This window comes from Recurvomyces mirabilis (assembly GCF_035927965.1).
Source record: "Recurvomyces mirabilis strain CCFEE 5264 chromosome Unknown scaffold_34, whole genome shotgun sequence".
Taxonomy (NCBI): domain Eukaryota; kingdom Fungi; phylum Ascomycota; class Dothideomycetes; order Mycosphaerellales; family Teratosphaeriaceae; genus Recurvomyces; species Recurvomyces mirabilis.
In genome coordinates this window covers 106,192-118,823 of record NW_027041968.1, presented here as the reverse complement: position 1 = coordinate 118,823, position 12,632 = coordinate 106,192, and the positions used below count along the sequence as shown (strand labels likewise).

Here is a 12,632-nt window from a genome sequence, read left to right as displayed (position 1 = left end):
AGGACGAAAGCAGAATGCGAACGTGCAGACATGATAGAGAGACTCAAACGTGCGCACGCGACTCGTCTTACGGGGACAATGCTCGGAAAAGATCATGTCCAATGCAGGCGATGATACCCCGGATCTTCCTTATGGATCTGCAAATGTCCTGCTCAATTTCCTTGAGCAGCACTTCCAGCCAGTATCGTGTGAAACTCTGGCGCAGGCGAATCAAGACTGCTCTTCGTTGGCACGCTCAAGCCGTCGTCTATCTGCTTCCACAAGTGATCACCTTGCTGAGGTAGCAGAGACTTCGAGCTTCGGGCTCCAAATTGTACTGCACACACTCCGGTCCAGTCGACCATCGCTTCGAGCGACAATAATGACGACCAGAGTCGGAGTACTTACAACCGTTCGCCGCTCGGCGTCAAGATATGGAAGACGGAGTTGAGTAGGACGGGAGTCCTGATGCTGTTGTACCGTGACAAATCACAACTCTGAGAGCAGCCTTCTTGGCACAGGTAGCCTGCTGGTCGTCCGGTCAATGCTGCTTAACCTCCTTATAAGCGCCGACAGAAGCACGGTCGACGGTACTCATAATCTTCACTCGTCCTGCTTGTCGAGGTACTGTGAGAGAGAGTAATGGTAGGGGTTGTCCTCTAGAGAGGAAAAGGCGACGACATTTAATTACCCATGTGAGCTTCAAGCTCGGAGTCTGAAGCTACCTCACCTCATCCGCACCTCATATCGCTGCATCAGCATCTTGTGCGAGACAGAGCGTATGTGAGTTAGCACGTTCTTCTGATAAGTTTCGGCATGCGCCTGATTGTGCCCATGAATGTCATGGTAGGACGTCTATCTGACAGGTGAAGAAGTGCCTGTAATACAACAGTGTCGACAAAGGCTTTTCTCGTGCAATTACAGCACCGTGGTGTTGGGCTCATGGAGTTCCATGCGTTGATACAAGTCAGCGCATAGGAGTGTAAAGCAGGATGATGTTGCGGAGCGTTCGGGGATGAGCTCGGCCCAGGAGCCTTGAATCTCGTGTTTCGTCAGGCAATCAAGTTATCATTTTGTCTCGTCTTTCATGCCATTGGCATCACCACATCACCAGCATGGCCTCAATACATTGCTCAAGTGCATCGCTCCTACGTAGCGTCTTCACAACAACGACCACACGAGCCAGTGTCTTACCACCAGCCTTTCTGGTGCCAGCTTTCAATATCACCCAAACCTCATCCTTCTCCTCCACAACACCGGCACAAGCAAGAAAAGATGGCAATCGCAATCGTGGCGTCTCTGCACTACGACACACTGGCATTGGTCGGAAACAGAAGCTTGGCGTCTCCCTAGCCAACCTTCCAAAACCAGTCCTCGACCCCCAAAAGCGAAGCACAGTCGATGTAGACGAAGACCACGGCCTCTGGGACTTCTTCTACCCTTCTCGCGAACTCTTCCCCACCCCCGAAGAGTCACACGCTCACGGCCGCGCCTGGACCGTCCCCGAGCTCCGCGTCAAGGACTGGGACGATCTGCACCGCCTATGGTGGACCTGCGTGAAAGAAAATAACCGCAGCGCAACCGCCATGCTGGCGCGGCAGAAAGCGGCAGCGAGAAGCGGCATGTACGGAGACTACGAGGCGAATGCACGGCATGAGGTTGTGGCGGAGACGATGAAGAAGATTAAGTTTGTGCTTACGGAGAGGTGGTATGCGTGGGAGAACGCGAGGATGAGTGCGATGGAGGATGAGGAGGTGGACCTGTATGCGGATGTTGAGAAGGGCGAGGAGGCGTATTTGCCTGGGAGGGCGGGAGATGAGGTGAGTCCTGTGGAGGAGTTTGTAAGGAGGACAGATGCTAATGGCCCACAGCCGCTTGCGCTCGGAACTAAGGCTGATGCGTTAACGGATTCGGGTAAAGCGATACCACCACCAGACGCTGCCGGGACGACGCGCGAGGCGCGCTTGTAATAATGGCCTCGATTCACAAAATGCGATGGATCGTATGTTTGTAAGCGTACAAGAAGCATAGACGATTTCCACCATTGCCGTACCGTACTTTCCCGCTCGCTCAACCCAACGAACTCACTCCGTGGTCTTGCAGACGACCATTCCCAGGAGGGCGCAATTAATGACGCTGGTGCATAAACTTTGGCACCCTTTGAGCACGTTCATGGTAAACCACGAAGCATATCGTTCTCCGAGACACCAGCAAGGTACTGCCCGAGCTTAGCATCCATCGAGCTCTAGGCACCCAAAACTGGACAATGCAGGTAGAAGACCATCAGCGTGCACGAAGTTCGTACGTGTGCACTGCTCGACCAATCTCCGCCACCGCTGTTTGATGTTTAAAACCGACACATAGTCTCAGAGGCGATGGGTGTTGCCCACATGGATAAGTGACGTATTATCGCGAGCGCTCGGTGGTGTCCATGTCAGCTGCAGAAAGACAGGATTCCCTAACTTTCGTCTGCTGAGCGAAGCTCTTCGCAAGATCCAGGTTGCCGCACTTGACGCTCAGCACCTGCAGCACGCCGCCTACATGTTTGCTGTGCACGCTTGGACATAAGTGCTAATGCAGAGTCTTTATCTATTCTTTGTATAGCTACAGGGAAGGACGAGGCGCCGCGCTGTTCGTAAAATAGGCAGATGCTATACTGTAATTCATCTTCGTCCAAAAGTCCCCGATCTCGACCGCTCCAACTCATCGTAACCAAAAGTCACCTCCGTCGTTTTCCGGATGCCCTCGGCGCCCAAGATGCGCTCCTCATCGCTAGCAGCATCGTCGTCAATCCCACCATGTACTCCACGAACGTACGCATTACCGCCCGTGGACTTCTGCCATTGTATGCGGTCTTGCATACTAATAGCACTGCCTTCGGGTACACGCGCAGCCGTCCCTGAACGGAACTGGCCATGGTACTGGCCACCACTCTCTGCTCCATTGCGAGTCGACAATCGGCCAAGGACACGAGGAAACAGCATGCCTATTGGTGCGCGGAGGACAGGTATCGAGGCGCAGATGATGGACACGTCGATCTCGAGGAACGCCCAACTGTTAGATGTTGCTTGATACCCTGGGAGCTCATTAGACTTGCACAATGTGGCATCGAACAGCAATTTGTCTTACATAAGAGGTCACCTTGAGAGGCGAGCGGACTCAACGACACCAGGCGCACAATCGTGGTTGCCATGACGAAGATACCGAGCCCGAAGACGAATACCAGAGCGATTCTTTGCGCTTTTGGTAGTTGCAGTTTGACCAGATTTGAGATAGGCAAGCCAACCAGAATGGCGTCTGCAATGAGTGTCATGGTACTGTTCACATACCAAATCTGGACTGTGTTGATGCAGTGCCCATCTAAGCTCTTGTTCCATGCTTTTGCTATCGGGCTTCGAGATCGTTAGCGGCTAACAACACCATTCGAACAAGGTCAAAGCACGCACCTGCATTGAAATATGCTTGGCAGAAGAGCTGCTAAGCAGTACGCGATCACGAAACCAATGAAGGCCCAAACAGTGTACTTAAATCTCTTGCTCGGAAAGATTCTCAGGTACAAGAGTGCAATGGAGATCTTGATTGCGCCGTTGGCGATCTTGTAGAGTATTTGATTGATCCATAGCCACTGCATATCTGTTAGTGCCTCAGTACAAGCTCTCGAGTCCTGCAAGCGCGCCTTACAAGTAGTGAGGTATGCTTATAATTTGCGTTCTCGACGTCGGCAGTGTGAAGCCCCATGCCATAGAAGACCTCTGTGAACAATCAGTCCATACTGTAATTCCATGCCTGGGTCCGTAGCGGCACGCACCCATCTGAAAGCAGGTGGTCATGCCGACCGCTAGCAACATGGAGAGGGCCAGGGTATAGTCATCCCATCCTACAGCGTGGGCCATGAAGATGCGCGTAAGCAAGCGGCATGTCATCAGAACGCCTGCGATGATGCACATGATTATGCCGACAGTAGCCAGGTTCTGTCCATGTGGGTTCGGTGGAAGCCCATCGGCCGCCCGGGTGTCAATCATCGTGGTCGTATGCTTCGACAGTACCGTGGTGATGAATGGGTGTGCTCCAAGGTCGGCGTAGAGATCGGCAAACTCCCAGGGACGGAGGAGACGAAATGGTGGCTGACTGCCGCAGATGTATAGGGCGGTGCGAAGACGAAGAAGGCTTCGGAGCACCGACATAACAACCCCATGGCGTTATCGTTGGAACTATGGTTTCCTCCTAACTAAGCCTGCCTTCCTTTCGAAGGATCGAGTTCGTGTGCTCTTGTGACGTCTGACTCGAGACACTCGGTTAAGTCTTCCGCGAAGTGTAATCTATATTACCCGTTGGTTTCTCCCACCTACTTGCATGCCGCTATCGTCCTTCGGCTTCCCAAAGCACGCTTTGCAGATTGCGTTCCAGGGTAAAACCTGGACGTCACTGCTGCCGCTTGCCCGACCGCACGGCAATCAATAGCTTGGCGTAAGGTTTAGCCTCGTCGATTGCATTCAAAGCGTCCTTCGCTTCCCACGTGTTTGCGTTGGGCGAAGGCGATCTACAAGCTATGCCAATTCAAATCGTCCCAGAACGGCAGAAACGCTTGCTTCTCCGTGTGCTAACTCCAAGGGATCGTGCTCCTCCGTTCCATGCATGGTGCATGTACCGCGATGCCGAGCCGTCGCAGATATATGCACTAAGGAGCAAGTAAATCGAGTCAGGTCAAAAAGAGCTTCAAAACCCGCCGTGGCTGCCATTTCGGATCAGCCCACCGTTTCACCACTCCCGTCGCTTGAGCTACTCTCGATTATCTCTTTTCTAACCATTACGAATATGCAGGTACAGCTCCTTTGCAGCCTTGTGGCGGCGGCCTCTTTGACTTTGGCAGACTCGTCGAACGCTGCTCCGGCCACTCTCCAGAACGTCAACTATGGCGCCTTCACGCAGACAGCCACCTACTCCATAGCCAATCAGCTGGGCTTCTTCACGGCCTATGGACTCAATGTTACATACCTCCAGGTACCCAACTCCACCTACGGCTACGCACAACTGCTCAATGGCGGCTACGACATCATCACTGGCACAATCGACAATGCCGTCAACCTGCGATTCAATTCGAAGAACAACCTCACCGTGATCGGTCAGCTCGACCAGGGTCCTGAATTGAGCATTGCTGCCATCCCTAACATTACGGATCCCACGCAGCTACAGGGCCTGTCCTTGATGGTCGACTCACCTGTTAGCGGCTATGCATACATCTTGAGAAAAGTGCTCTCCCTCTATGGCTTGTACCTTGAGAAGGGCGACTACACTTTCCAGGTAAGAAGCATGCTGTTGACTTGAAAGGTCACCTGTTGACATAGTCCTCCAGACTGTCGGCTCGACCAACATTCGCTATGCAGACCTCGTCGCTGGCCACTTGCCAAATGGCACTCCAGTCTATGCCACCATCTTGACCTACCCATTCACCAGCGAAGCAATGGCAGTCGTGCCTACCACCCAAAGACCAAACATCATCGCCAGGGTTACAGACTTCATCCAGCCCTTCTCGTCCTCCGCCTTCACCATACGTGAAGCGGCGCTGGGCAACAGCACCGAGCGCGCTATCATCCGCTGTTTCATGGCAGCCATGTACGCTGCCAACCAGTACCTTGCAAGCGAATCGCAGAAATCGCAAAAATGCAGCATCGGGGCCATCGCCGCCCAGCTGAACGTCTCCACCGCTGTCGCAACATCGGCGTACAACTCAGCCATCGACCCGCTGACTGGTGAGACATCAAACCCAGGTGGCAACTTCACCGTCAACCGCCAAGGGCTGCTGAATGTCATCGATGTGCGAAGTCAGTTTGGTGGTTTCGCCTCGGTGCCCGCTCATTTCAACTACGCCCAAGCTATTGTGCCGGGAGCTGGAAAGTTGATTGATTACACGGTGACTGATGAAGCGATTGCCGCAACGAATAGTTACAAGCCGAAGGGCAATTGCTCATGATTCTTGTTGAGATATCGTTGAACAATGCAGATGCTACGTAACTTGCACATACATTCTAGAACAATGGGTCTCTATCCTTCATTCATGTGCACCGTGTCTTGATACTCTGGTAGTACTCGATCTCCACCTCAAGGTCTGTCAGATGCTGCAGGGGAGTAATACCTACAACATCAACCCATGCCTGCAGCAGGTGAGGCCCAACCCCAGATAGGAAAGTCACATAGAATCTGTTCCTGGCAAAGTAAAGTCGCAGTATCTCTGCCCTAAATTCCTGTGACACCGCGCATAGTCTTCGAATCTCTTCGGGTCGAGACGAAAAGCCTCCGCAGTCGTACTCGGGCAGAGGATCGACGTACTCCGGTACGAGCAGATCGTAGACGCACACTCGCATATCCGAGGGCAAGTCCGAGAAGCGGAATGGCTAGCATGCCACACTGAGTTGTGCAAGAAGCTCCGGTGCAGTGCAGGGTGGGTCGTATTTTAACATACTCATGACTTTGGGACATATCGAGTCCAGTATAAGTCCGACCGCCCAGTGGTCGTTCCGATCACGTTCCTCTCGTGAAAGCTCGTTGAGAATGACAAAGTCTGCATATGGACGCTCGACAAACTCCCAGATGCCAAAGTCACTCAATCGCTGACGAATCGCTGATGATGCGCGTTCATAGTTGCCAAAAGAGAATTGGTTAGAAGGCAGGGTATGAGTCGGCCTCTCCCGCCGCCTTTGTCGTGAAAGAGGTCAGTCTATGTTTTGGGGGCTAAATTTGCCACGTACAATGTCCTCTGGCCAGAACGAAGGATAAGTGACCATCGCAGATCTTTTTCCCACGGTCAAATTGCGGCGATGAGATGGCACGAAGGCTTTCGCGTAACCCAATGCGGGAGGAACCATGCCGGAGTGACGGCTCTCCATGGCGTTGACTTGTGCCTGCGATGTTAAGGTGACTTTCAATTGAGCAGCAGATGAGTAAAGCACGACCAAGGAGAGATTTGAAGCTTAGGCCTGCACGTGCATCAACCATGTTTGAGCTATCCTCCAAGTACATACCTAATACAGGCCTTCAACAAGCTCCTTGACCTTATCATACACAGGTCCACTCTCTTGCCGTGTAGCCAGGTTCACGATCGTGTGGATCTGGTCCTTACCAACACCCTTCTCCGTCAAGGTCGTCTTCAGATCTAGGCTCTTCACCAAATCCAGGATCGCATCACCCACGGCAACACCATCCTTTTGGTTGTCGCCAGAAGACTTCACACCGATGAACGGTGCCATACGTGCGAGCTGTGCCGCATCGTCATCAGAGCTCTGCGCCTTCAGCTTCACAACGTGACCAAGTGTAAGACATGAAGTTATACCATGCGGGATCTGATATGGCGATCCAAGAGCATAGCCAAGAGTATGCGATAGCCCGAGCCCGCCTTTTACGTTCAGTGCGAGGAAGCCGAGAGATGCAAAAGCAGCCAATTGCAGCCGCGTGATCACCTCCTCGTCCTTGGGGTTCTGCTTGTACTTTGGCAAATTCTTAAACAGCTCGCCAGCCGCGAACATCGCCATCCATCTACACGGCATCTCCGTTGACGTCGGGTGATACATGAGCTCCATCGCATGGTCCATGGCACGCATGCCTGTGCTCATGAAGAGCCACGGAGGTGTTTCCAAGCCGAATGTGCTGTCGTACAGTATCACACTCGGTGCTAGCTGAGGAGCTGCGACGCCTGTTTTCATACCATTCTCGTTTGTGTAGCCTGCGCCGAGTGTGCACTCCGCCGCACTGAGTGTCGTTGGTATGGAGATATGGTATAAGAATTGACCTCCTCCTGCTTCCTTCTTTCGCTCGTTCAGACGATACGAGATGGCCTTTGAGGAGTCAATGGGGCTCCCACCACCGACGGAGATGATGGTGTCGATGCTCTCGTCCTTCAAGACCAGTTCTGTAGCCTCGTCGAGCTGCTTCACGGGTGCATGTTGGCCTATCTTGTCAAAGGTGCCGGCATGGTGCTTGCCAAGAAGCTTCTCGACTTGCTTGATACTGCAGTAGTCAGCGAGGCAGGTGCACGTCCTGGCACTGTCCACTTACAGTCCGGTCTTGTTTGCGAGCGAGGAGCCGGTGATGATGAAAGCCTTGCTGTTCTCGTTCGGCAGGCATTCCAGCAAGTGCCTATCTACACTACCAGGCCCATAGTGAAGTCGCTGAAGGTGCGTAGGCTTCCACAGTCCACTGAGCGGATGCTGCGATGAATCTGTGGGCTTCGATTTGTACCGTCTCTGCTGATGCTGGAACGGAACCGCTACTAACCTACTGAGACGACATTGTCGAAGATTTTGGCCATGCTGGAGTGCTCGCAAAGCTGGTGCTCGGGCGTACTGTGAAAGGGATCTGGCTTGTACAGCACTTACGATACTTCGAGTAGATCGGTGAACCAGTCTTGTCGACTCCATCCTCGCGTTGTAATAAGACCGGAGCTCGACTGAGCTTTCACCACAATTGCATCACTAATTGCGTAGTTTACCGAGGCCTGATGGAGCTTACGCTGACGACATCGCCAGGATGCTGGTGCTAGACACAGGCATTGATGGAACCGAGCACTTACAAGCACCAAGTCAATGGCAGCGCTGATGGTGTACGTGGAGAGAGACGCTCTTCGGGCACAGGTAGAGTGACATTGCAACGCAGACGATAGCGCTCATGAATGATGAGACGCGATCTGACCACCGTGCACTCGGCCAAGACATGCGGCGTGGGTCTGCATGCCAAACAAAAAACATATCTGGCTCCATTAGATCGTCTTGATGCTTACGCCAATTCTGATGCATTCGGAAGCCTCGAAAACAACCTCCACTAGAGACCTTTCGCAACTCTTGCTCCTATAACAACAACCGCTTAATTAAGCTAGTACAGGGTCTGTCTCGTCTACATTTAGACGACTCTTAGCATAGGTTTATCTAGCGCTAGTAAGTGTTAACAGGCCCTCATTAACATTATATCTAGTCTAGTCTAACCGGATGAGGAACGCCGGCGCGGCGTAGTAGACTTCGGGCGAGCAACGCGCTTATAGACTGGACGGAAATTAGCTACAGACAGTATATCTACATTACCGGATATGGCCTTGTTAAGGTTGTTGTTGTTATAGGAGCAAGAGTTGCGAAAGGTCTCTACTGTATCAACATTGACAAACTACGTATAGCGTCGACATTGCGTACGACTGGAGTGTGACTTGCTGCAGGCAGAAACTAGCATGGTCCCTCTCGCCCCAATCTGTAAGTTGCCGGTCGCCGGTCTGATGGTGAGATTATTTCAGGGCTGTTATTCCTGAATCTCGATGCAGACCGAAAGAAGCGCAAGGCTTGCTCCGTAGTCCTCGTCCTTGGATAGGTTCCAGAGGTCAGGTCGGTCACGCAGCCATCCGCAAGCTTATCACGACAGGGGTCCGCGATATGACGAAGTTGCAAGACTTCGAGAGCACGATCATGACCTCGGTCCTAGCGATACGAGCTCGCGCACAAGGACGTACTACAATTGCTGACTGACACCATGGTGACAGCTGAGCTTCTCTGTTTGAAGGCGCCGACTGGGGTCTGTGGCTTGATTCGGGGTACTAAATGCATGACTGCTCTTGAGTCTTGATGGTGCAGGACGTTGTCGCTCAATCAACTGCGTCAAACCTTGCGAACGGGTAACAAATTCGAATCTTGTGCGATCACGGATCGAGTATCCACCACGACTTTGCTTTTCGATTGGTCGATCGACAAAAATTGCAAAGGTTCCAGGAATTCCCAGCTGTTCCTGCATCGCGGACCCGGAACCGGGGACAAAACTAGCGTACCATAGCTGAGACAGGATCGCTATCCTGGGAATCGGAAACTTAGAACTCTACAGCACGGTCTTCAACTCACGCTATGCCTACCAACGGCAATGAGCTGCGCATATGGTCGTTCTTTTGCCTGTAGAGGACGGTACACCACTGTGTGGTCGTTCATGATCCGTCTGCAGAATTACGTCTCCTGCTGTCGACCCATGCAAACGGTGTCGAAGCGAGAAACATGCTCTGTTCCTGAGTGGAGAGGCCAAGGACTCGATACAGGACATGTAATGGCTGTCGCCTGTCACTTTGCGAATGCGCTGCTTCTCTGCTGTTACGCTATCTCACACAAGCGACCATAAATCTCTCTTGTTCGTGGGTCCCAGCAACATGGTCGACGAAATGAGTGCACCCCGGGCCGCCCTTCCTCATGCCCACTACATGGGTTTGAGCGGGACTGCTTTGCGAATTGCCATTGGTATGACAGCAGGCCTCTGCTTCATCTGCTTTGGCTATGGCCAAGGAGATATCGGCTCACTCATGGTTATGCCAACCTTTCAGAAATACTTTCCACAAATCGCTGGTCTATCGCTTCAGACATGCAGGATCGACGGCATCACCATTGGTATCTGGAACTTGGGCAGCTTCGTTGGCGCCATGATAATGGTAGTGATTGGGGACAGGCTTGGTCGAAAACGCGCTATCATCGCTGGTCTATGTATCATGATTGTTGGCAAAATTATCCAGGTCTCGACGTTCAGCTTTGGTCAGCTTCTCGCCGGTAGATTTATCGCTGGATTTGGAAACGGGTGAGCACATTTCATCGCCTGCGCACGCATTTTCTGACGGCGGACAGATGGATTGCTTCCACAGTCCCAGCATGGCAGGCAGAGTGCCTCAAGACACACCGAAGAGGCACACTACTCATGGTCTCCTTCGGGTCGTGTATCACTGCCGGACTTGCCCTTGCCTACTGGATTGGTCAGTGCCGTTCCCCAATGTCAACCGATGACTTACAACAGAACTGATACGTATTTAGGTTACGCATTCTCGTGGACTGAACCCGGCACAGCATCCTGGCGTGGCCCAATCGGAATTGGTATTATCCCTATGGTTCTCGCACTTATGCTCGCCGTATGGATGCCAGAGTCTCCACGCTACTTGATCCTGACTGGACGCGAGCAAGAAGCCAAGAACGTACTCTCTGCGTTGAACGAGGTATCGCCAGAGGATGAGAACATCCATCGCGAGTTCCTCATGATCAAGAACACAATACTCTTCATGACGTCCGCCAGTATCAAGGACGCTTTCAGGCAAGGCAAGAATCGCCACCTTCATCGGATCATCCTTGCTGTCGTGCTCCAGACTATGGCGCAGTTCACTGGGGTAAACCTCTTCATGCAATACCTGGGAAGCATGTTCATGAACCAACTACACTACCCACCCAAGCTCGCCCTACTGCTGGCAGCTGCATGTGCAACCGAGTTCTTCCTTGCCTCTCTGGTGGCCGTTGTCGGCATTGATCGCTTCTGGGGCCGCAGGACGTTGACAATATTCGGTGCTTCTGGGATGTGTGTGTGCATGATTGTACTGGCTGGCATGGCATATCTCAACACCCACAAGGCTCACCTGGCCATGACGGCATTCCTGTTCATGTACAACACCTTCTTTTCCATCGGATGGCAAGGCATGTCTTGGCTCTGGGCAGTGGAGCTCATTCCGCTAAGTATTCGCGGACCATCGAACGCATTGTCAACGGCAGCAAACTGGCTGTCAAACTTCATCGTCGTACTGGTCACCCCGATCCTGTTCACCACAACCATGTACAGGACGTACATTGTCTTCGCAGTCACGTAAGCCCCACTTCTCACGCATCGTCACGCTGCCACAGAAACTGACTCTATCAACAGGAATTTCTGTATAGTCCCAATTGTCTTCTTCTTCTATCCAGAGACAGGATCGCGAAGCCTCGAAGAGGTCGATCTCCTCTTCTCCCACGCCAGTCAAGGTGGCAAACGTAATCCATGGTTCGGCGTGGTCAAGACCGCCCAACAAGAACCCCTTTGGTACGACAAGAACGGCGACCCTTCAACGGAAGACACATACACCAATAATTACGACGACGTCACCGAGAAAGGCCGCACGAACAGTTCGAGCGAGAAGTCCAAGGCGGATCTGATGAGACATAGTGATTCTGATCGTTGGGCAAAGTATACCAGAGAGCGCAGTAGCTCTGGCGGTACAGCTCCTGGATCGGAGAGCACTAAGGATGCAGCGACGACTTTCGAGGACAGTGCTGCTATACCGCCGCCCAATATTGATAGTGCTGGAAGAGGGCTATACGGCGTCAATCGCACCGGGCCTCTCACGCCATCCGACGATGGTGCTGCTTCACCACCACCGGCTATAAGCCGTACGCGGGCATGAGAACGATGAGAAAACGAACACAAACGAAGATATCAGTAGTATAGGTTCCGGCCATCTCTGTAGCATACCCCTTAGTGCACGAAAGGAATGTAACATTAGTGCGTGGTACATATGGACACACAAACCGACACATTGATCCTCCTCGAGTAAGTACATCTCGCCAAGGGAGTTGGGACGTGTCACTATGAAGTACAAACAAGGTGAAGCACATTTTCTCATGCCATTCAGTCGGGGATATATACAAGAGCCGTGCCACAAATAAGGCAGGCCATCATGATCTAATCTTCGAATCGAAAGTAAGAAAAGAACAAACGTAAAAAGCCAACGCTTGGCTAGGAAATGCTGTTAGCGAAAATGGGAGGACGTATCCTTCTCCTTTCAGGTCTTAGATCAGGCGCCTGTCTCATGTCGATGTATATCTTTCGCCATTCTTGAGATTGCCCATATATTTTTC

At 52.3% G+C, this 12,632-nt stretch overlaps 5 protein-coding genes across 5 annotated transcripts; 3 read left to right on the top strand and 2 right to left on the bottom strand.

The window, feature by feature from the left end:
- Positions 1-1,094: 1,094 nt before the first annotated feature.
- On the top strand, positions 1,095-1,949 carry MRPL4 (54S ribosomal protein L4 mitochondrial; the record flags this gene model as incomplete). The annotated part of the gene is made up of 2 exons (XM_064842514.1): positions 1,095-1,799; positions 1,851-1,949. 2 exons carry the CDS (start codon positions 1,095-1,097, stop codon positions 1,947-1,949), a joined length of 804 nt encoding a protein of 267 aa, XP_064689908.1.
- Positions 1,950-2,642: 693 nt separating this feature from the next.
- On the bottom strand, positions 2,643-4,163 carry LTS14_009834 (uncharacterized protein; the record flags this gene model as incomplete). The annotated part of the gene is made up of 5 exons (XM_064842513.1): positions 2,643-3,055; positions 3,109-3,296; positions 3,426-3,604; positions 3,661-3,731; positions 3,788-4,163. 5 exons carry the CDS (start codon positions 4,161-4,163, stop codon positions 2,643-2,645), a joined length of 1,227 nt encoding a protein of 408 aa, XP_064689907.1.
- A 631-nt stretch (positions 4,164-4,794) lies between these two features.
- Positions 4,795-5,950, top strand: LTS14_009833 (uncharacterized protein; the record flags this gene model as incomplete). Its single annotated transcript, XM_064842512.1, has 2 exons — positions 4,795-5,280; positions 5,333-5,950. The coding sequence occupies 2 exons, from the start codon at positions 4,795-4,797 to the stop codon at positions 5,948-5,950; spliced, it is 1,104 nt and encodes a 367-aa protein (XP_064689906.1).
- A 1,048-nt stretch (positions 5,951-6,998) lies between these two features.
- Positions 6,999-8,281, bottom strand: LTS14_009832 (uncharacterized protein; the record flags this gene model as incomplete). The annotated part of the gene is made up of 3 exons (XM_064842511.1): positions 6,999-7,980; positions 8,029-8,191; positions 8,248-8,281. The coding sequence occupies 3 exons, from the start codon at positions 8,279-8,281 to the stop codon at positions 6,999-7,001; spliced, it is 1,179 nt and encodes a 392-aa protein (XP_064689905.1).
- Positions 8,282-10,141: 1,860 nt separating this feature from the next.
- On the top strand, positions 10,142-12,178 carry LTS14_009831 (uncharacterized protein; the record flags this gene model as incomplete). The annotated part of the gene is made up of 4 exons (XM_064842510.1): positions 10,142-10,560; positions 10,608-10,732; positions 10,791-11,604; positions 11,662-12,178. The coding sequence occupies 4 exons, from the start codon at positions 10,142-10,144 to the stop codon at positions 12,176-12,178; spliced, it is 1,875 nt and encodes a 624-aa protein (XP_064689904.1).
- Positions 12,179-12,632: the final 454 nt, after the last annotated feature.